Genomic DNA, 24,230 nt, shown 5'->3' with positions numbered 1-24,230 from the left:
GTTGCTCTTTTCCGATAACAACCGCTAACCGCTAAAACAGCTACCCTCCGATGTTCAATCAACGTGTGGTGGATATCCCATCATGCATTGCGTCTGTAGCCGTTAATGGCCGTTAGCGGCAGTTAGTGAGACACATTTTGAAATTTCGTCGCGAAAATATGAAACCTTTGTTTTTTAAAACATATATTTTTTTCATGTTTTGTTTACAAAACCACCACGTTTTAGTAATGTGTAAATAATAATGGGATAACCAGGGGAGCCGCGGCAGTCGTGCACGTAATGATGCGACGGCGGTGACGTCATTAACTGCGCGTCAAACAATAACGTGTGTAGTACTGGTAGTGTCTGAAAACTGATGGGACTGAGCTCATTATATAGTACAGCCCTACATATGGAATACGGGTTAGGGAGTGAGTGAACGATTTCGGACACAGGGCCAGATAAAAGAGTGAGTGTAACCTGAAAGCTCACGATGTTTTATTTATTTTTTTCGTATTGGATGGAGCGTGAGAAGTGCGCAGCGCAACAGGTCAGTCAGACAGAGTTCCTGGAAGGAAGGACCGAGGAGTCCTGACAGATTGAACATTAGCAGAATTCATGTTTTATATACTCTCTCGCCATATGTTCCACATTAAACGTTGTTGGTGATTCTGGGCTGCGTATAGGGCTACTGATTGCTGCAGCAGAAGAGTGGAAAATGATAGCTGCAGGAGTCCCTTCTCGGTGCAAAAGTTAAAAACCTGCATCGTGGCAAGTGATTTAATCCAGCGCCGAGGCTTGAAATAATATTTTCCTTCAAACTGGTAAAACAGTCTGTCAGTGGAGTGAGATAATTTTACATTTCCAAATCTTATGAATCATTTTATTCATACCTGAGGACCTGTTTCTTTCTCTCTCTTTTTTCTTTTTTTTATTCAGGACTTCTTTAACGCTAGTAAAATTCATTAAAGCGCGTTGGAAGAAATTCGGTTACAGGCGCGCGGTCGGCTCAATGTTTCACTTGTTTCATCAGACGTGAGCTTCACGGACGTGGGCTCAAGTGACATGTGCAAAATGGACGTTTTCCGCTCCGCGCGTGAGTGAGCGAGCGAACGAGCTAGTGTGTGTGTGTGTGTGTGTGAGTGCGGCATTTTTTTTTGGAAAGCACCTCTCCGGCAAATGAGACCCAGCGGATTTGCTTTAGACAGCTACTAGATGGCCTGCAGGTGTTGCAGCTCAGCGGGTGCGTGTGCACGCTCCTCCTATGCCGGGGGCGTGCATGCATGCGTGCACGCGTACGTGCTCCCCCGCCGTGCGTCTGACAGTGTGTGTACATTAAAAAAGTAGGGGGGGGGGGTCACTCAGGGCCCCTGTGTGCGTGTGATTACGCTGTGTATACCATGAGATTAGTGCAGACAGCTTTATACGCGGGGGCCCCGCCATAAATCTCCCCGGCCACAGAACCGAATACCGCCGTCGTTTATTATTCTCTAATAGATCGGTCCTTTGCTGTCTCTCCTTGGCTTCCTGCTCGCACCAGGTTGTGGTTAGCTCAAGGACGAACCCCCCCCCTCCCTCGTCCCTCGGAGGATGGAGGATGGAGGAGGTCAGAGTGTGAGGGAGAGTTTGGAGTAAAATCCTCCACGCTGATTTCGTTCGAGTTTATTCTGCGCCTCCTGCCAACTCCTGGTCGGTGTCCTCGCTCCCGCGCCGCAATTTATTTTTCCACATTTAAAGCGCTCGCAGTTGCAATCTGTCCGCATTCTTCGCTTTTCCTCCTTTGTCCTCGTGCGTTCGTTTGATGCTTTATCACTTTTGAGTCCCGACCTCGCTCTCCTTTTTCCGCGCACTCTGGTTTCTTCCCTCTCACGGGCCGGGCCCTTCGCTCTGGTCTGAACCTCCCCCGCTTTCGTATTCTCATGTTCATGCATTCACACACACACACACACACACACACACACACACACACACCTCCCTGTCGAGCCGCTGCTGCACCTGTGCGCCCGGGCTTTGGTCTTGGACACGGCTCGGGTTGCCTCTGTGGAATCTGGGAAATGTTCGAGCTGTCCGACGTGCCGCCCCCGAACAGGTACGACGGCGGACGACGTGCAGATGGAGGGATGCACTAAGGTGGTGGTGGTGGTGGTGGTGGTGGTGGAGGTGGAGGTGGTGGTGGTGGTGGTAGCATGCCGGGCTTATTGCTTTAGGAAGTGATCTCAAGCTTCAAGTGGTTCGATTGGAAACGGACGTCAATAAGAAACTTTAAAGACTTTATACGGAGAGAGTGGAGTGGAAAAGTAGATGGAGGAGGATGGGAAGCAGGAGGTGTAAGAGGTCGAGGGGTGGAGGTGGTGGGGGGATTGGGTAGACTGACACTTGAATCTCCTCAGCTCAGCTCGGAGGGAGGGAGGGAGGGGAGGGGGTCGCAGCGGGGCGATGCTCGGGTTGAGAAAATGATGTTTCTGGCTTCATAAAAGAGCTTCAGAGAAAGAAAAGATTGGAAACCTCCCCCCTCCTCCCCCTCCCTCCCCGCCGGTGTCACCTCTAGCCCCCCTCCAACCTCCCACACCATGTTTCAAAGTGTGGCCACATGAATGGCTCTATTGTGAACGTCGGAGAGAAAGGGAAGGGGTGACGGGTGAGGAGGGGGGGGAGGGATGGACCGCAACAGGAGATGAGAAAAAAAAAAAAAAAAAAAGACATAGACACTCAGAGACAGAGAGAGAGTCTCGCTCAGAGCCAAATGTGGCCGGAGAGAGAGCAAAGGGAAAGCGTAATGATGCTCGTGTGGCTGCGTCTGAATGGGATGATTTATTTAGACGTGGTCACAGATGAACTCCATAAAGTTGTTTATGAGTCCACCTCTCTTCTCTCCTCCTCTGGAAGTGATTTTTTTACAGCGTCGCCACATCTCTGACACTCTCAGGTCTCCTCGCGCAACATCCTCCGCTCTCTGACCGGACTTTTAAGGTGGATTAAAAACCTCCAGGTACTGAAGGGGGTGGGGGCGTATTAGCGTGTGAACGCTACTATCCGGGGGTTTTGTTGACACTGGAGGCGCCGTACGGAGAAGAGGCAAAAGTGTGAATTCTCGGATGAAATGACGCTATTATTTTTCCCCCAGCAAATGATTAGATTGGTGGACAAGGTCTCGCTATCCCCGTCCTGTTTACAGGGAACACAGACGCTATCGTTCGCTCAAACACGCCGGGTTAACCCGGGTTAACCCGCACTCCGAGCGCCGAGCCTATCAGAAAATTGAGTTTCGTCACAGGAATTCACTGTCGCCCTCTCTCCTTTCTCTTCCCGTGTCTCCATTTTTTAAAAAAATTTGTATTTATTTTCTCTCTCTCGTCTCTCGTCTCTGCCTCCAGTTCCGCGTTATATTTTTAGGATCGTCGTCTCTGCGGGGCGTTTTCCTTTCTGCGGCGCGCTCGCCACATTTCTTTGTTGCCGCTACATACCTTTGCTTGAAATGCTCAATATTCTTTTCCACACTACCACCCCCCCTCCCTCCTCCTCTCCTGTCTGTCTTTCTTTTCCAAGCACTGCACCTGCCCAGTGGCATTTTACCTCTCATAACATCTTCAGTGTGTGTGTGTGTGTGTGTGTTTGTGCGCTCTACCATTCTGCAATGCAGCTCAGCTGTGACTCAGGGTACCATCAGATACCACTCGGAGAATGCGTCATGCAGGAAGCAAAGAGTACTTGGTGTGTGTGTGTGTGTGTGTGTGTGTGTGTGTGTGTGTGTGTGTGTGTGTGTGTGTGTGTGTGTTTCAGTCGGTTTCAGTATTCATGTGTTGGGAAAAGTAAACCTGTGAGCTTGGATGTGGGTGGATGTGCTTGGGCAAACCTTTTGTGTTCAGCAGAAGGGCATTTGTATGGGCCAGTGTGTGTGTGTGTGCGCACGTGTGCATGTGCTGAATAGATTTTTTTTTTTTTTTTTTTTTTGTTCAGGCTTTTGCAGCAGAAGCCTCAGGAACAACCACCATGTTTACACTTCATACTCTATAAATGGTGCCAGTGCATGTGCTCGCCTGAGTCTGAGCCACACAGGACCGGGAAATATGTGTGTGTGTGTTTGTGCGCGTGGAGGTGACGAGTGAAGCTGAGTGGCTGCCTCGCCGGTATAAGTGTTGCCTGATAACCCCGGGTGACCTGGGTAATGAGAAGTGGAACGGCGGCGGCGGCGGTTTTCCCGGGCAGGCCTCTGGGTCCGCCTCGGCTGAAGCTCCTTCGCCGTTCAGTGCTGCGCTCTCAAGTTCCCCCTCCGGTGTTCGCCGCCAGCCAAACGCGCCCGACAGATAAAGCTCACGTCTCAATTTATAGCAGGTGTTAAAAGGTGTCGGCTCACGGCGCTAGGAGGTAGCCTGCTAGCCCGCGTGGTGGTGGAGGAGGAGGGAATAAAAAAAAAAAAAAGCACAGGTACAACAAAGGAGACAAATATTTGCCCTGGGTAACAACAAGATTTCTGTCCTTGTTACATAGTGATTTCCTCTGGGATGTCTTGCTTCATGAATGTTGGTGTGTCGGAGGCTGCAGACGGATCTCTGTTGTGCATTTTGTAAAGCTAATTAGTTAATGTTTGGAGGCTAAAATGCTTAGATGGTAAAACAAATGGTAGCATGTCAACACGCTGAAAGAGCTCGCGCGCACACGTTCAGCCTCAGAGGTGCATTAGCATTAGCGTCGCTGCTGACTCGTAGTCTCCTGGAGTATTTAGGATAGTGGGCGCCCCGTGGGAGACGTAGATGCTTAGGCAGAGAACTGTACTCTTATTTCATTTATATGGAGACTGGATCCTCTCATACTAGCATGAGGAGATACAGGCTACCACGATTTATTCTGGCAACAATAGAATCCTTGTCCCAAATGTGATTAGCTTTACATTCAGTTCGCTTTCATACACGAGAAAAAAAAAACGAATTATTGCCTTAATCCGACTTTAACTGGACAACTTAAGTGCATGTAAGCACGTTACTCCAACTAACTCGTAGTTCTCCTTATCCGATTAAGACACCAGGATAATGCGGTAATTCTCCAGCATGTAAACGCCTTAATCAGACTTTAAGAAGAAGAAGAAGAAGGTGAACGGAGCCGGTAGAAGAACCATCTGAGGGATAGCGCCATCTTATCTGCACCATAAATAGTGCGCACATTACGTACGAGATTAAAAAGCTGAACTGTTATCCATTGAAAGGCCGGTCTGCCGCGTGGACAACTCTCGTTTATTATATGACGTAATAGGTCAAAGGGAAAGGAGGACGTGTTAACCTGCTGACAAGACACATATCGCCACCTAGTGTGGAGGAGGAGGAGGAGGTGTTCCCAGCAGTTATTTTCAGAAAGTCGAATTGTGCGCGTAGCTCGACTAAGCTGTGCATGTAGACTCACTGATTGTGCTTCTCAAGCTTTTGTTGACTCCCACGACTGGCTGATGCATCACTGCATCGTTGGATAGTCGGAAAAATGTTTGTTGCCCGCCATGGTTGTTTCACAATAGGGCGTCTGTTTGTAGTTGTAGTTCGCAAATCTTAGCTTTGGCGTTTTGGAGTTTGAAACAAACCAGGTGTGCATTGTGTACTTTTGGCCTTGGCTCCAAAATGTCCCATTGCCCCGACAGCCGTGGACAGGATCAGAAATCCAGGATGCCAATCTGATGCGGTTTGATGATACACTCTACAAACAAACCAATAGGAGTGCAGCGTGATAAAGCTCCGATTGGTGCGTGAATCACGAATATTCCTCATATACAAACGTATGTTTATGTAGCGCTTAAAAACAATCAACTCAAGCTGTATTTGCGATATTGGTGGCCCAATTTGGCCACTTTTCTTCCTCCCTTTCCTGGCCCCACTTCAACATTCTCCTCCTCCTCTTCTTCTTTGGAATTTTCTCCACCACATAAACACCACCACAATTGCGTTGCGATGATTCTTTCCCAGTTTCATTGACGCAATCACAATTGTTGGCGTGGCCTCATGCAATAAAGTCCAAAGTTTTTTTTTTTTTCTGGATAATCTTATTACTAAATCTCAAACTGCCTTATCTTCAGTCCGCTGTTTTTAATCATCATTTGGCTTGATTTGTTTTTGTTGGCATCCGAGTGATTGCACGAAAGAAAACGGTTTAATAACCATTAATTTAGCTTATGTGATACTGAAAGATGAATTATTTTTTTTCCCCAAACTGTCACCCGTTTCCTGTGTGACAGGAGGATTTATTTCGTCTTTTTTTTGTTTTTTTTTGACAGTGCAGTTATGTAACGTCAATCCTTTTGTCTTTGTGAGCTTTGTGATCCCGTATTGTTTATTTTTAATACTCACATGGTCGTCTGACAGCAGAACAGAGAGAATAATTAAGCAGGTTTTTAGTGCTGTGACTCCCGAGTGTTCATGTGGATTTGTTGGAAACAGGCGCAGCGTCTGAGTCAGAGGTAACGGAAAATGGGCTCCTTAACATTACAGGCGTTTGTTTCCTCCCACTTCCACATCAAAGTGTCACTTAAGATTCAGGGAGAATGCTAACAGCCAAATAATAAAAGAAAAGAAATCCAGCAAATCTCCTCCTCCCTTTGAACTTTTACTACTATAAACACTTTCCCCCCCATCGAGAGTGACATTTATTTTCACCTGAGATAAAGTTACTAGCAGTGCACATGTCCCTTTCCTGCTTTCTGCTTTTCCCATGTTAGCCAGGCATGCTAGCACGGTGCGCTTGAGTCAGCCCAGGCCTCCAGTTGATAACTTATAGTATTTGGCCTTATCAGCAAGTGATGTGCCTGTTGTGTGAGGGGGAGTCTGAGTCATTCGTTGAGTTTATGCCCCTTCCAACTGTTGTGTTTCATGTTTCTCTGCTCTGGAAATGCCTCTGTGCAGCCACTACGGGCCTACCAGCCCACATGCGCTTCTAATGCAGGCTGAATTTAGGTTTTATCAGGAAAATAATTTAGGAACATAACAGCAAAGCTCTAATAACGATTAGAGATCGACTGATTTGGGTTTTTTAAGGGGCCGATACCGATTTTTTAATTTATTTGTTTGGCCGATGGCCGATACATGCTGCAATTTTCTGAGCTGATATTGCGGTTGATTGACAAACTGCAGTATTAGTTTGCCAGAGAGAGGAAAAAAACGTCAAACCCCTACTTAACAACAGCAGTAAAAGTCAGGGCTGTTGAAATGACTGAAATGTGTTGGTTCTCAGTGATAAAGTAAATAGATCTTGGGGTAATGTATGGGCTGCACGGGTCCGCAGATGCTTGCGATACTACCATACTCAGGCAGACTTTTGTGGAGTTTAGACACATCATTTTAAAATGCAGGTTTTCCGTAGAGTTTCCAACTATCGGCACATCCTTCACAGCAAACAGACTGACTTCAAGAAGGCTAATTAGCAAACTAATTAACTGTACATACCTGCGATTTGGCAGCGGCAGCCTCGTTCTGCTGATCTGCCGCGATAGTTCTGCCTGTTTCTTCCTCCGTGGACATGCCTCAGTTCTCACTTCCAAATATAAGAGCTAGGGGAAAAAAAAAAGAAGAAAAAGAGCTCTCGGCGAACATGTGAAATCTGCAAATGGTGCTTTGATGTTGACCATACTTCAGACTCATTTTCATGCATACGTTCGCCCGCGTACACGGGGACGGTATTCGCTTTGTTTACACACGTCTGTAAATTCCTTAAAATTACACGGCCGCGAACTCTGCCTCAGTTTCACTTCTTCGCAAATGAGCACCGTGACTGTTGAGTGGATAAATAAATGAAATGACCTAGGTCGAAATTTTTTAAATTGGATGTTATTTTGCTCTTTCTTTTGCCCACATTTGGCTGATTATTCGCACATGCTCGGTCTTAAAAGTGCAGCAGAACGCGATCGCTCGGTAGCGTCTCCCTGAACTCGAGGTAATTTCTGTGGGTGGTTTACTAGAAAAAAAATAAAAATATACAAACAAAAAAACCAAAAAGGACGCAAATCAATGCTTTTCTAAAAAAGCGAACCCTTTTTAGGTGGTGGTTATTTTCCCCGTTTGGATCATCAACTGCTGGTTATATTTTCCTACGTTTTTTCCTCCACCGCCTCACGGGGTCAACGGGGGATTGCATGAGCTTGTGTGGTAAAAATTTATTTGTGCAGTTGACTGCACAGCAGTTCCCCGGTAAAGGCACCTGCTCCCTGTGAAGGAGGAAAAAAAATAAAAATAGTAGGAGGAAAGAGAGAGCTAAAGGACCCATCTGTTGCTCTTCCAGCAGAAAGGACAGGTGGTTCCTGAAAACGGTTTAAAAAAGACTTTTAATTAATGACGCTCAACATTTCTTCTTCTTCTTCTTCTTCTCCGCGCCGTCCAGGTTCAGGGACGACAAGGGCTACGTCCTGTACCCTCAGATCGGGGACCGGCTGGACCTCATCTGCCCCGCGCTGGACACCCCCAGGTCCACGCCCGAGTACGAGTTCTACAAGCTGTACCTGGTGTCGTCGCGGGAGCAGGCGGACCGCTGCGAGGTGATGGGAGCGCCCAACATCGTGCTCACCTGCGACGAGCCCACCCGCGAGCGTCGCTTCACCATCAAGTTCCAGGAGTTCTCGCCGAACCTCTGGGGCCACGAGTTCAAGAGCATGCACGACTACTACATCATCGGTGAGTCCGGCACCGAACGCCCACCATCAGGGAGTGGTGTGTATGAATGTGTGTGTGTGTGTGTGTGTGTGCGTTGAGATTTATTGCAGCGTGTGGGTGGTGATGAAGGGGGAAGGGGGTTGTTATGATTGCATGACTGATTTCTGATTGTGCCCGAGTGTGTTTGTTTATTTCGGTGATGATAGTGCTGATTGGGCGGGTGTGTTTACAGTAATTAGGTTGGAGAATTGTGTGTGTGTGTGTGTGTGTGTGTGTGTGTGTGTGATAGCCGGTCCACAGGCGGATACAGTGCAGGACATGCGCTGTAAAACGAGCACGCAGATTCAGATTAGTTTGACTTCGCATTGAGTCAAATCGCGGACGTAAGCGTTCTTTTTGTTTCTCGCGGCGTCCTTGGATTTGCTATTCGTGTGGGCTCTTGTGTTTACCGAAGTACGGTTTGTGCTTCGGAGCGGTTTCTAAGAGGGCCTCTGTCGTTGTTGCCGTGTCTTTGTCCCGCTCCTCTGGCCTGTTTATTGTTACTGCCAGCCTGGCGGTGACCGCAGAGAGGGGGGTGAAGCGCAGTTTGTTATGGTTTATCCCGAAAGTTTGTTTGGAGTTGAAGCCGTGTGAAGACCCGATGAGGTCACCGAGGCGAGCCGGGCCAAGCGTTCGTATCGGACGGAGCGATCTGCAAGCAAAAAGGTCGCGCCAACCGAAACCTGTGGGTTGTTGTTTTTTTTTTTTCAAACATGGTCAAGGAGCCCCGGGAGCGCTCGCAAATTAGAGCCATGCACACAACACACACACAACACAACACAACACAGAACCCTCACGTGCGTGTATACAACACATGCCCACAAGTTTCCAATACAAACACGAGCACTGTAAGGAAGAAAAAAATAAAAAAAAAAGAAATGGATTGAGAGAGAGAGGAAGTAAAGAGAAACCCAGTTTTGCTTCCCATAGCTTCCCCTCCCACGCACCTGTGAGCTCCGTGAGCTCTGTTCACTCAGGTGTGCAAATGCTCTTTGCATTTCTTTTCCTGACGGGAAAAGAAGACGCGCACACACACACAAAAAAAATAAAAAAGTGTGGAGCCAAGAGGAGGAGGAGGAAGCTGGGACAGGGATGGAGAGACAGACAGATATTTATATATATATATATATAAATATATATATATATTTAATAATATATATAAATGAGACAAAGAGAATATAAGATCTCTAAGTCTGTGAAGTCCCTCATGCCTCTTTGTGTTCTATATTTGTTCGCCGGTTTCAGGTTTTTCGCTATCAGTCCTCGTAGCCGCCGTGTTTGTGAGGAGAGGTGAGGCACTGGGCACATTTTCTCCACTATCACTATCAGCATCCAAGTATTTCTCCCAGATTAGATACGAGGAGGCACGATAGCAACGCTGCGGTGTGCGGCGTATACTGTATATATACGAGTGCGCGTATATAGCATGTCCACCCAGGGACCCAATTATACAGGAATTTTTGGGGGGGGTTGATAAGTCGCGAGGAAAATTAATGCAACGCGATACCTGCCGATGGTTGGCTCAATGACTGACAGATGTTTAACAGGAGAAGCCTCCAAGAAGCTGACGTTTACAGAATAACACAAAAGCTAAATTTAAAGCTGCAGTCTCCCCCCTCTTCTGCAGTGGGAGTAATTAAACAAACTGTAGACACATGCATGTGATGTTTGCCAATAGTCTAGATTTCCCTTTGTTTTTACAGCTCTCTCCAACATGAAAAAGACACACCAGCTGTAATATTTGTTATGCTAACTGTGTTTGTCTTCGCTACAGATCACGTTTGTTTTTAGGAAAACATTTCCCTGAATACATGTTTTTTTCTTTTTTTTTTTTTTACCTGAAGCAGTTTAAATTCTCCACTTTTAATACTGTAAATATTTTATTCTCCCTCTTGCCTCCAGAGACCGTGCACTCGTAGAACCCTGGTTACATTAGTGACTCTCATTTTTCCGCTGTTTTCCATAGACTATTCTTCCTGCCAAACAATCAAAGATGATAAATCTGTTGTTGCGAATGCGGTTAAGCAGCTTTGCATGAACTCATTCATTTCTATTTAAATCTCAACCCAAAGTTAGAACAAAATGCAGAATTGGACAAGTTTGGACGCGGAGTTCGCCTGAACGAATGGTGTCATACGTCTACGACAAATTGAACTCACAGGGACATGTAGCCACATCTGGAATGAAGGCCTGGGATAGAGATACAGCTGAAACTATTTGGCATAATGTTTTTAGAGTTTCGAAAAAACCCAAACCATCTAACATTTTGTCATGGGGCATATTTAACACGAAAAATTAGACCAATAATGGGTCTGTGTCCTGACCCATACTGTTCGTTCTGCCCTTATTGAGCCATTGACTCCTTTGCACATCTTTTTTGGGGGTTGCTGATTTCTGGGAGAAGGAAACTATATCAATGCTGACAGGGGTACAGTTTCCAATGGATCCTGTAGTATATATTTTAATATATTTTATGTTGACTGGCTTAACTGCAGGCAGCGATATCATAGCCCAGCAATGGAGACCCCCCCTCATGACACTTCCAGGACTCACTGGCTTCGGAGCTTTCTGGACATTTTGTAGTTGCAACTGTCAGCAAGAGTAAACAAGGCAAAGTCCAAAAATATATGATCTGGGGGCTCATTTAAAATAAAAATTGTGTACGTTGTACTTGTTTTTTTGTGTCGATGAAAACTGAATTAAGACAAAAAATAACTATACACGTTTGTACCTTAAGACATAGGTCTTCAACAGGGAGGCCGCGACCCCTAGGGGTCCGCGGAGGTACTGCAGGGGGAGGGGTCTCAAAATTTTTGGTTGATTAGACATTTTTTTATATATATATATATTTTTTAATTTTTACTTTTTCCATCACAAAGACACATGAACATGAATGCATCATAATTTTGTAAAGGGATAAATGGAGGCGGAAGACATTTTCTTTCAGTCAGCGATACAGGAGCTGTCTCAGTAACGCACCATTTCACGCAGAGCGCCACACTAGCCCAGACCTGTCGGCCTAAACCTCCTGATCACAGGCCCGCCCCTTTTGAGCAGGCCCCGCCCCTTTTTGCTGAGCCAATCACAAGGCCACACATTACACGGCGACTCTGTCAGGTTTCCCGCTATTGGCCGAGGTGCTTAATGCAGAAGCAACCTGCAATGTTAGCAGAAGAGAAGCTAACAGCGTAGCTCGCTCCCATCAGCCAAATAGTGACGCCGAAACGCATCGCTTTGTTTTATTTTCTTCATCTTTTAATTTCATTTCGCGTCAGTTTGGGCGTCCTCGGCCCTGAAAAATGCCGCAGACCCCTCGCCTTAAGATATAGAGATTTAGTGCGTATCATCACATCCGCACTCCACGCCCAAAAACTAAACCTTCTCACCTGTACCATCCAGCCCCACAGCTCCACAGCAGCATGCGAGTCTTACACCGCAGCCCAGAAAGCTGTTGTTTTAAAGGACGCCTCCCCTTTGTTGACTTTTTTATCTTAAGCATTCCTCGCTGTGTTCAAAACACGTACCGTGAAAACGTCTCACCGGATTGAACAGAAAGAGATTGTTTTTCCAACACACCCAGTTAACTGCTTATTGTGAACGAATCCGGTTAACAAAACTTCTTGGACTGGTTGGTAGGAAAACTTTTTTCTTCTTCTTTTTTCTTTTCTTTTCATTACGCCAAAAACTGTTTGCCCACGTTTTCCCACAATCTCTAGCTCCTCTCCCCTCCCTAACTAACTGACAGCCGAGCGTCCGGAGATAGAAACGCCTTTATCTGCGCGCACAGCCAGACTGATCGATTGACAGCTCCAGCTCCGAAATCGATGGCGGCTGCAACACAAGGTAGCACACTTCTCTTTACACACACTCAGCTTTACGCGGTCGCATTTTGAAGAGAGCCCGGCAGAGGTGAGGAGGCAGGGGAGTAGCGGCGTCGTGGAAAAAGCGTTTGCTGCTGATAACGTATCGATGAGGCGCCTCGGTCGCTTGTGTTATAGCGAGCGACCGAGGCGCCTTTTTGATCATGTGTTCCTTAATGAAGAATGGTATCGAGTCTCTAACCGCAACTCCTGTTGTCCACTTAATGAGGCTGTGAGATAATTAATAACCGGCACCGCTACAGTTAATTTAGAGGCACATATCCGCTGTAGGGAGGATGCTGGGTAGTAAATGTATGTTTGCGCGTTTGCGTAAAAAGAAGGCGCCGACGTATGCGGCGGCAGCCTGAGGGAAATCACGTTTTAATTAACCTATAGCGGAGTGTGATTTAATTTGACCGGCCGCACGGCACGCGGGAAGGGTTTACGCGTGGTAATGCGGAGGAAAACCGGGGCGGTGGAGGTTAATTTCAATGTTAAACCCATTACAGATCACCTGTAAGTTGCTTAAAGGCCGCTGGGTGATCGGTTTAGCCGCGACCCAACCACGTCAGGCTCACGTTAAACCAAAACTCTGCCATTATCGATCGTTAAAAGAGACGAGAAACTTTCCTTCTTCTTCTTCTTCTTTTTTTTTTCTCTAATGCACCACACATGCCACTGTTTTTGTAATTAGATTACTCGAATCCCATTAAATGTAATTCTTTACTCCGGCACCCCCCCCCCCCGGGGAGAGAAGAGAAAGAGTGGAAAAACCGATTAGTTATACCTATTGATTGATGTTTTCATTCATAACACGAAGGTCAGAGTTTACGTAACCCGTCCCTCTGTCACACACACTAAACCCCCCCCCACCTTCTGTTTTGCCTCCCTTTAGCTCCCCCACCCTCTCTCTGTGCAAAACCCTGCCGCACGCAGACACGGAGACATGTTCGGTACAATCGTCCCCGTACTGTAGATCAAGCCTTTCACTGCTTTTAATAAACCCTTTGAAACCGTGCACCAGGGCTTCGTGTGACGCACACGCTCGTCTGCACGAACGCACGCCGGAGTGTGGTCTCGCGGACGTGCGTCTGCTTCCCCTTAATGAGAATTTCAGAAGCTTATTGGGTTTCCGACTTAAAAGACAAGTGCATACGAGAGGGGGGGACAAGAGTTTTTTTTTTTTTTCTCTAAATATGTCCTGGATCAGTTGATTGTAAAGAGCCACTTAACCTAAATTACACAGATGTAACTTATTTCTCTTTTTTGCAGCGCTTCTCGAATGTTCCCCTCTCCATTTAGAAGCCAAGGAAGTTTACAACCATCCCACCCTCTGTTTTTATTACCTATGAAAAAAGTGGGTGGAACTTAAAACGGTAATAAAAAGATTTGAATAACGAATAAAATGACATCTGCGGCCGTATTCATTCGACTTAAGGCACATCCAGATCAAATGAGGACAGGCAACAAAGCATGCAACACTGCATTTAGATCGTAGGTCTGAGCACATACAGTAGGTGGGGGGGTCCCTGCTTAATGTCTCCATCAGTTTGGGTGTCCTCGGCCTGAAAAATGTTGACGATCCCTGCTTTTTCTCCATTGCTACAGCTAAAGTTAGCATCTGGTGGCTAATGCTTCACTAATATAAATCATTATTTCTTTTGCATTTCTGCTTCATTCACATATTTAACCAATCAAATGAGCTCTCGTCTCCTCATCTGCTGGGAAAGTATCTAAATCTGAAGTAGGAGATTAAAAAAAAAATACATTTCCTGCAGTGTTGCACGGTGTTATTTTACTTTTTTTTAACGGTTTCTACGAGGTATGAGAACATTCCAGTCGACCTGTGGTCCGACATCGACTCCATATTTGACATTCTTGCCTTTTTCAAAGAAAATCAACAGCACTTCCAGAGGCAGCGTCCGGCCTCTTTGTTAGATAATCCTCAGACCTCACTGTGAACTGTTTTTTTTTTTTTTTAAATCAAACCAATCCACATAATCCACAATCCACGTATCTTGTGGATTATCCAAAGTTTGTTTTTTTTTTTTATATTCTTTGTAATTTTGGTGAACGTGTCCTTGTCCGTGCTTTTTGGAGAGATTAATTCTCGGTCCGGGTTATTTTGGAGCGTTTGTTTCCTGAAAGCTAAGCTTTTGGGGGGGGGGTATTTAATTTATGCACGCTGACCAGATTTGGAGAAAGAACCTAAAATCAGAAACCGTCGCCGGATAAAATATAAAGTGGCAAAAAAACACTTCTGAAGCTGCGCGTGGTGTGCGCGTGGCTAGCAGCCACACCGGTGTCGCTTCCTGTGGAGATTGAATCATGAAAGTGGAAAAAAATGATGAATCCCAACAAGGGAGAGGAAAGAGGACGAGGACTACAGAGGGGTTTCTATATATCGTACCTGTTTCGGGGGATGAAAGGATCAAAGGGAGAGGGAAGATGACAACAGGCGGACGCGGGTTTTGTCGCTGACGCGAATGGGAAGTGATGCACGGCCGCCGCGTTCCATCTGCAGGGTGACACTGAAACAACCGCGGTCACTTTCAATCACCGCCGCCGCCATCGCCGCCGTCGTCAGGGGACTGGGACGAGTTCCCTGGTGTTCGAACGCACACGGGTTCGCGGTGAATGATTGCATGAGCGCACTGCGACGTACAGGCGACCTCATATGTGAGTGATCTTCCCCTCTCCCGGTCACGCTAACATATGCACACTCACATCGCCCGTTAACAAGGGCGTTCGCATAAATGTATGCACTCACACACACACACACACACACGTGTGCGTTGGCAGGGGTTCGCAAAGCTCTGAAAATAGCTCGCAAGAAAAGAAACATATGTGCACGAACAAAGTTTGGTCAGATGCGTCGCGGGGATTGGGTCAGTGTTGTTGTTGTTGTTGTTGTTGTTGCTGTTGTTGCACACCGAGACAGATGGCTGCGTGTTTGTGCACATTTAGGGCAGATTCAGGTACGAGAATGTGTTTTGTGCGTGACTGTGCGGCTAGGAAACGTACGTATGGATTTTTTTTTTGTGTGTGTGTGTTTGTGCGAGTGAATGACTCCCAGTGGTGTGTTTACGGAGCAGCCCCCCCCCTTCCCCTCCTCCCCCCCGGGGGGGTTTAGACGTAGCCCGTAGCCTGCAGCCGCACCGTGGCAGAGATAAACAACCACACCCCACTAATATGAATAATGGAAGCGGCGACGAGAGCCTCCGAACCTAGAAAAAAGAAAAAAAAAGTGTGTTTGCGAACACCCGCGGACGTGCTTGTGATTTTTGTGGCAAGGTTAATGGTGTGTCGGTGCATGTGTGTGTGTGTGTATTTGTACAGTAGTCTGACTTCTCTTTCAAAAATTTATTCTCATTCTCCCTCTCCATCTGTCTTTACTTCCCTCTCCGGCCTAGATTTGCGTGTCCGTGTGTGTGTGCAGGCATTTTAGCCGTAAATGGAAAGTTGTGATTGGTGTTTCTGTGTGCAGTTTGGTTGGGACAGGGCGGGGCTAAAGAGGGTAGGGGATGGGGAGGGGGTTGTTCGTGTGTGTGTGTGTGGTCCAATTGTCGGACAGCGCGGTGCAGACTGCAACGTCCAAGTGTTCAATAATGCAGAGGTACTCACTGGTTTATTTATCAGGGTTAAGCTGAAATAAATGACACAGAATCCAGATGGGAAAGACGGAGGGAGGGAGGGAGGGAGGGAGGCCAGACTGAAGGGAGGAAGAGTGAGAGGAGGAGGATGAAGTGAGTGGGGACGGAGAGAGAGGAGACAATAGAGGAGAGGAGCGCTGCAGTGCAGCCGAAATGAGCCGCACCTCTCTCCGCCGTTACCTATCCGTGATTCCCCGCGTGCATACGTGAGCGCGCAACTTTCGTTTTTGTGGCCGCGGCCGACGTGAAAGAATGTGAGGAGCCGGGGATGGAAGAGGTGGAGGAAGGAGAAATCTATATCTGCTGAATATTTGATCAAGTTTAAGCCCTCTGATTTGAGCCTCCTGCCGGGCTCTAAAGCAACCAGAGACACGGGGGAGAGAGGACGGAGAGCAGCATGAAGAAGAGGGAGGGAGGGGAGAGACGAGATGACCTCAGCGAGGGGCTTTGAGCCGGAGTACGTGACGTTTTTACGAGAGTGCGGCCGATATGGATTTTTGGAGGCCGATACTAACCAAAAACATAAACATTTATCGAACTCAAAGAGTATTTAACGCTCTTATGCATAAACAGGTGAAAAAGAGGTAGAGCCCTAACGGAGGGCGATTCAAGGGTCAGGCAGTATTAGTCTCACACCTCGGCTTTAACGTCAACACATATTCTTACCAAAAGCTTAACAACAGCGCAACGGCTCCAGTCTGAACTGTGGACGGTGGCTGATTGACAACCTGCACTATTGGCTTAAAAGAGAGAGAAAAACTCCTACTTAACAACAACAGCAAAGTCAGGGCATGTTTTTTCCAACTCTTATTTGTAGGGGTCCTTGACACGCCTATGAGTACACGCATTTCCCAGCTGCCCCCACTCTGCTAGGCAGGGGCAATGTATGGGCTGCACGGGTCCGCAGCATCTCCAGCAGCACAGGGCTGCCTGTGGATATGCCTGTAAATCTTGCCGGAGGGAAAAAAATATATATAAATACATGTAAATGTAGCAGGAAATGCACCCGCGTATTGGCCAATGCCGATAACAGTAAAAAAAAAAAAAATATCGGCCTAATATATCGGTCGACCGATGTATTGTTCGATCTCTAGTTTTTACACAGAAATCCAACTGACATGGAAATGCTTGTGTGTTAGAAAGTTAAAAAAGATGAATAAGTTAAGAATATAAATAAGTGAAAAATGTTAAGTGTGATTAGCTAAAAATATATAAAGAAAGAAGTTGATGAGTCGAGTGCTCAATCCATCTGAGCTCTACTACTTTGGCCTGACCCACACTCATAGCAGATAAACACCTGATGAGGCAACAATATAATACACTTGATCTCTTTAGAGAGATTTAACATTTATTTTTATATTGTACAAACCTTTGTACCTCACACAGTTTTTTAAATTTGATCTGTTCTCCAGATCATGGTTATAATCTTTGTCTTTTTAAAACGTACATTTCTATCAGTTTAACCGGCCTGAGATGCTGTTTGTTGAGAGTCGGCTTTAACTTTAACGGCTCACGCAGAAGAACATCAACTGCTTCCTCAGAAAATAAAAACCGGCACCTTCTAACATGAGCATTTCCATCTTGACCACTCTGAGAGAGGGGGAAAAAAAAAAAAATTGTTATAAATTTTTCTGCTTCAAGAGTGTTTACGCTTCCACATCTGTTGCGTCCCTCGAGGGACATGCCTAGAGTTCGCCCCGAGCCGGCCCCTGACAACTTTTCTTCTTCTTTTTTATATATTTATTTATTTATTTATTTTTTCCTCGAGGTGGACCTGAGACTGCTTTTTGTAGCCCGCAACACATTTTTCACACTCCGCCAAACACATCGAAGTCTTTGGGGCAAAACAGCCTCGCTTAGACTCTCATGTGTGAAAATGGCCTCAAATAAAGTGCAAAAGTGGAAAATTGAATAGAATAGGCCAGTGGGGGCTAATTTCCCCTCCAGAGATAAAGTTTATCTGCATCTCTCAGCGGATAAAAGCAACTGGAGAGGAAGGGGAGATGACTCAGTTTTAAAATAATAGCATTTTAAATGAATCTCCGTACGCGTCTGCTTTGTACGCGACGCTATTTCTGCTCAAACCTCGCCTGCAGATCACCACTGTACATGTGCACCAACCTCCACTGGTGGTTGTGGTGGTGGTGGAGACGAGGCCAAACGAGGACGAAGGCATTTCTGGTGAAAATAATAGAGGAGAGGGACCGGAATGAGCTGATGCGAAGTGACAATCGGAAGAGAGCGAGGGATATTTGGGCAAAGAAAGGAGGAGAAAAAAGAAGGAGAAGAAGAAGAAGAAAGGGGAGGGGAGGAGGAGGAAAAAAAAAGATGAAGAAAAGATGTGTGCTGAGTGTGAGTAAGAGAAAGTGACAGATCGCCTGGCCGATTTAGGTCAGCAATCATAGCCGCGCTACTGTCTGCAAGATTGGCTGTGCGTGTTGTGGTATGTGTGCGATGTCGGTTTCGGAGCTTTTTTGTGTGTGTGTGTGAGTTTCGTGTCGGTCTGCCTGTTTGTGCGTGCGGTTGTGGTGGCGCGGTGGGGGGGGTTGATTGCGTGAAAGAGTGTGAATACGTCTCTGCTGTTAAAGGTCAGACGAGAAGAATCCCTCCCTAATTGGATTGGGCCTGGTTAACATCTTATGATTCATTTAACCTTCCTACACTGTCTCTGTGTCCCTCACACACACACTCGCACACACACACACACATGCACACACAAGCTCACACACAAATACACAAACTTTTTCCCGTCCCCTGTCGCAGCTTGACAAACAAAGGCGTCATTGTGCTGCTGCCTTCTGCTGAAGAACCGTTCACAGGAGGATGTGTTTCCATGCAATCGTGCATGTGTGTGTGTGTGTGTGTGTGTGTGTCTGTGTGTGTGTGTTGGGTGGGGGGGTCAGTGTTTGAAACGAGCGCACCTCTCAGGCTGACCTCTGCCATCAGCAGAACGCATTACCCCGCTAATATAGCCTTGATTTAGTGGCCGAGTTCACGCAAACATGACCCGCGATCAACATAATGAACACGCTCACACACACAGACACACACGGGTAGTCGCCCTGCAAGCAGACATGTGCGCGCTTGTTTACACACACGCATACTACGTGTCGAAACTTTTTGTTGATAAGCCATCTGTCCTCCCCGTTTTTATGAGCGTTTGGGGAATATGGGTTTTCCTCTTTGGAAGATTAAAGTTGACCTGAGCGAGAGCACGCCTCGCCTGGGCTAGCCTGAGCTAGCTTAGCATAAAGGCTGGAAACGTGTAAGGTGTGTGTATGTGTAGAAATATAGAGCCAGAGTTCTAAAAAATAAATAAAATGCCGCGACTGTATCTCCAAACCTCCTCAGGGAACCTCTCCTCAACGTGCTCCATCTTGACTGACCCGAAACTATCCATTTGGAAATTGCGTAAAGTGGAAACACGCTACCACCAGGTGGACTGATCACAGCCCACTTACACTTACAAGACTCTTACTCTTCGGTCCATCACCACATAAAGCGTAAATTGTAGAGATGCTTGGAGGTTGGCAAAATGAGCCTCCTTTCTGTGCAAATTTTGCTTACACCATTTTCTGTTTTATTTTACTAGATAACACTTCTATTTTATCTTAATCTTATTGTGTTTTATCTTTCTTTTTTTACTTTTTAAGAGTGTTTTTATGTGCAACTAAGTTGCCGTTGACCTTGTGGATCATTAAAACATAGGTCTTCCACAGATAGTCTGTGGAGGTGCTGCGGGGGAGGGGCCGCAAAATCTTTGGTTGATTAGACAGTTTTTATATACATTTTAAAAACTTTTCGCTCACAAATTTAAGTTTCTTTCGATACAAATGAACATGAATCCAACATATTTTAGTAAAAGGATAAGGGATAGCATAATAATAATAATATATATGTAGAAATAGCACTAGTTTAATAAAGAACACATTTAATAGGTGGGGGTCAGTAAAGTCTAAGTCATACATTATTGAAAACAGATACACTGCAGTTTATTTAAGTATAATTTACACAGTGGATTTATTTTTAAGTTTTGTTCTTGAGTGCAGCAGTTTCAGGTCTTCGTGCTAAGCTAAGATAGCCGTGCCCTGACTTCACTTGTGTATTTAATGCACAGACATGAGTTAGTTATTGATCTTCTTGTCTAACTCCAAGAAAGACAGCTTGTTTTTTTTTTGTTTTGTTGTTTTTCTTTCTGCCCGGTTCTCAAATGGTTGAATCGCTGCCGGCGTTTTTTTTTATTTTTTTTCTTTAAGAGCGGTTTGTTTATAAGTAACGGGCCCGATCCTGGGCATGTGTGAGGGAGATTATGGCGTCCTCGGAGCATGATTGGAGACAGCAGCTGTGTCGAAGGAGAGGAAGAGGAGGAGGAGGATGAAGAGCGAGAGGGAGACTGTAAATTATAGGGGAAAGAGAGAAAAAAGCTCGAATCATTTACGCACACAGAAGGAGAGAAGGGGAGGAGAGGAATGGTCTGTGGACGGGATGATGAAAAAAGTATTTTTTGTGTATGTGTGTGCGGCGCGGAGACGGTGGAAGAAGACAGTGTTGACACTCGGCGGAGCAAGAGGGCCCGCGGCTCAAAGACACAAGGACAAACAATCAGCTTCAAATCCTTTTTAACCACCATTTAAGCAGCCCTAATTACCCCAAAAACTCCACAAAGAACATCATTATCACTCGGCGCTCGCGCACGTGCGCGGTTGTGTGCGTGCGCGCACGCGCGTTCCCCTTGTTTATTGAAGGGAGATTCATTAGCGGACTGGCTGTTTACTTGTTCTCCGCTAATCGGCATTGTTGTGAGATACTTTCACAAATACAACCAGGCTTTTTCTGCTTTTTTTTTTTTTTTTTTTGTTACCCCCAAATTCCTTCCCTCAACACTCTCACACCCTCCTGCTTTTATTGGTTAATAGATCTCCCTCCCTCCCTCCCTCCTTTTAGCCTGGCCTTACATTTTAACTCGAGGGTCAGCCCAAGCCAGAAAAGAAGCTTAATTTGATGCGTGTTGTCCGGAGAGAGAGAGACGGAGCAAAGGGTTTGATAATCGCTCACAAAATGTTTGAGCTGGAAGTGGAGCTGGAGTCGTTGCTAATGGTTGTGAAGTTGCTGCCGGAGTGCGCGCGAGGACGTCCGTGGCGCGGGGGGGCGCAGACGGCGCGAGGAGCCCTAAAGCCCGGGCTTTGGGGCGTCTCTCGTGTCGGGAGGAGTAAAGCGATACAGAGTTTCAGATCGAGACGACTTTGAGTAGTCCCTGTGGTTCTAATATTAATCCTCTGTGTTCCCCCTGAGGGGAGGAGGGAGGGGGGGTGGGGGGGGGGGCTTATCGTCCAGATTAGCGCCGCACATCTGCCGCTGCAGTATGTGCTGATTATATATTGATGAGGGGTGGGGGGTGGGGGTTGGATAATTGAATACCCTCATCGTGAAGGGGAGCGCTCGGTCTCGTTTCCCCCACTTCGGACCATCTCAAGTGGGTGGGGTTTAGGAGGTGGAACTACTTTTCTCTCTCTTTTTATGTGCGTGCATATATGCGCATGTTTGTGTGCAGCGCCCTTTTGTCCGCCAGCACCCGCCCCCCCCCACCCGACTCCCATCTTCAGATCCAGGGCCCCAAAAACCGCGGCTCCAGCCCCAGCTAACCACTGGTTTAATATATGCAATTAAGAAGCTAATTAGAGTAATTAATTCAGCCAGGGCCAAGGCCCAGCCTGGCCTCTATTCACAGCTTTGGAGCTGCCATAATCCTCCTCCCTCTCTCTACACACACACACAAACACACACTATAAAACACACACTAACCACACACACACTAACACACGGCCGTGCCCTCATTATGAGCGGGGTCTTTGTTGGATGCGTTCGTGCGGTGCCAGAGAAGTCGGACGTTGGAAGAAAAGGGTGTAAATAAAGACGGGGGGAAAAGTGAGGCGGTCGGCCTCGGCGTAATGAGTGAAAACAGCGAACTAATTCATCGGCGCCTCCCGGCTCGTTTCGGGAAGGGACGCTCTGTTGGTGGCGCTGCGGCGGAGAAAAGGAGGCGTCTTACCTCATCTGTAGCGGCAGGTCTGCTGCCACTGGAGGAGGAAGAGGAGGAGGAGGAAAAGACGAGGTTTAATGGAGAAAGCCCCGGCCTGTTTTATTGGTTTAACCTTTATTTATCCGCGTTTGTCCCTTTTGAAGATTTAAGAACTGTTTTTACAAGGCCGGCCATGCCAAGAAAGCGCCATTACATTATTGCAGGTCCTTCTCAAATGATTTGAAGCTTTAATTAAGAGTAAAGAGCCATATATATATATTATATATATATTTTTACTCTTTTATTTTACAATGCAACAAGGCAAACAAGGGTGGTTTGTTAGTCTTCAGTGATTCATAACCCCCGACACCTTGGCTCGGCTCGGCTCGGCTCAGCATGGCATGGCCCGGCCTGGCCCGGCTCGGCTCGTCTTGTCTCATCTTGTCTCGTCTTGTGTTGTCTTGTCTCGGCTCGGCTCGGATCGGCTCGGATTGGCTCGGCTCGGATCGGATCGGCCTGGCCTGGCCCGGCTCGTCTTGTCTCGCCTGGTCTTGTCCCGTCTCGTTTTGTCTCGTCTTGTCTCGTCTTGTCTCGTCTTGTGTTGTCTTGTCTCGGCTCAGCTCGGCTCGGATTGGCTCGGATCGGATCGGCCTGGCCTGGCCCGACCTGGCCAGGCTCGGCTCAGATCGGCCTGGCCTGGCAAGGGTGGTTTTTTTTAGTCTTCAGTGATTTATAACCCCGACACCGAGACCGCGCTCGGCTCGGCTCGGCTCGGCTTGCTTGTCTTGTCTCGTCTCGTCTCGGCTCGGCTCGGCTCGGATCGGCTCGGATCGGATCGGATCGGATCGGTCTGGCCTGGCCTGGCCTGGCCTGGCCCGGCTCGGCTCGGCTCGGCTCGGCTCGGCTCGGCCTGACTCGGCCAGGCTCGACTCGGCTCGGCTCGGCTCGGCTCTCGCAGAAAGAAAGAGGAGGCTAAAGTAATTCCAGGTTTGTTAATTTTGGAGCGTGATTGGGAAGTGTGTGATGAATTGGAGATTAAGAGGAGCGGGGCAGACTTACAGCACTCGGAGCGCGTCGTTCTAAATGGATTACCGGTAAAGTAATCGAAGAAGTTTTGGCGGCGGCGACGGCAGCGGGTGCTCGGGAAGAATAAGGCCTCTCAGCCCACAAATGTGACGCCGAGCGAACAATTAGTCATAGTTTATTTGGGGTTTGTGCGTCGTGTGATATGCTAACGCGATTCCGTCTATTTACTGGGATTTGTGCTACATTTTTTTTTGACGGTGAGCACTTTGTGGTATTTTTAGCTAAGTAACACTCGTTGGAGACACTGAAGCGCGCTCTTTTTTTTCGCTTTTCTCCTGAGTGTAGAGAGTGTGTCGCTCTTTTACCGACACCTAATCACTTCCAGTTACGTGAGGTGTTTGTGAGTCACTCAGTTTCTCCCATCTGCCTTGTTTTGGATTTTTTTTTGTTTTTAAGAATAGTGAGCTTCCTACCTACAGGAGATGTGTGTGTGTGGCACATTTAAAATATGAATTAGCCTCGCGCTCGGCCCCCGCTAAAAGTCGCACTCAGGTGGGAAACTCCCTTTTCTCCTCCTCCCTGCCTGCATCCTCTGCTCCTGTCATTCCTGTCTGTCTGTCTGTCACTCGGATCTTTTTCCTCTTACTTTTAGTTCTCGAAGACGCCGTGAACCGTGCAGAGATACACGTCCTCCCTTCGCTATCAGATGTACCAGAGCGCCAACTTGTAAATTTCATCAAAAGTTGTTTTTTTTTTTTCCATTTATTTTGTTTTTTTTTGCCAGTAGGAAATATTTAAAAGATGCTCATCACAACTGAAAAATGCTTCTTTGATTCTGACACATAAGCTCATTGCGGCGTTTAGCAGCCAGACGCTGGAGAATCCTGGTGAACTTGAAACAAGATACTGATGATGAAATGTTTTCTAACCGTATACCTATGTAAACCCTGCTACCATTTACTTAAAGGGTAAGTCAGACGCGTTGCTTATTGTCAGGTTAAGTCAGACTTTTGTACTCCTCTTTTTAAACAAACAC

At 46.9% G+C, this 24,230-nt stretch overlaps 1 protein-coding gene across 1 annotated transcript in view; it reads left to right on the top strand.

The window, feature by feature from the left end:
* Positions 1-24,230, top strand: part of efnb3b (ephrin-B3b) — an 83,542-nt gene that overhangs the window by 33,663 nt on the left and 25,649 nt on the right. The window contains exon 2 of the mRNA XM_047597580.1: positions 8,329-8,618. Within this exon, the coding sequence (XP_047453536.1) occupies positions 8,329-8,618 (290 nt within the window). The remainder of the gene's footprint in view (positions 1-8,328; positions 8,619-24,230) is intronic.

Source organism: Mugil cephalus, chromosome 1, assembly GCF_022458985.1.
Source record: "Mugil cephalus isolate CIBA_MC_2020 chromosome 1, CIBA_Mcephalus_1.1, whole genome shotgun sequence".
NCBI classification, from domain to species: domain Eukaryota; kingdom Metazoa; phylum Chordata; class Actinopteri; order Mugiliformes; family Mugilidae; genus Mugil; species Mugil cephalus.
The sequence above is the reverse complement of the archived record's forward strand: the minus strand, read 5'-3'. Positions and strand labels throughout refer to the sequence as shown.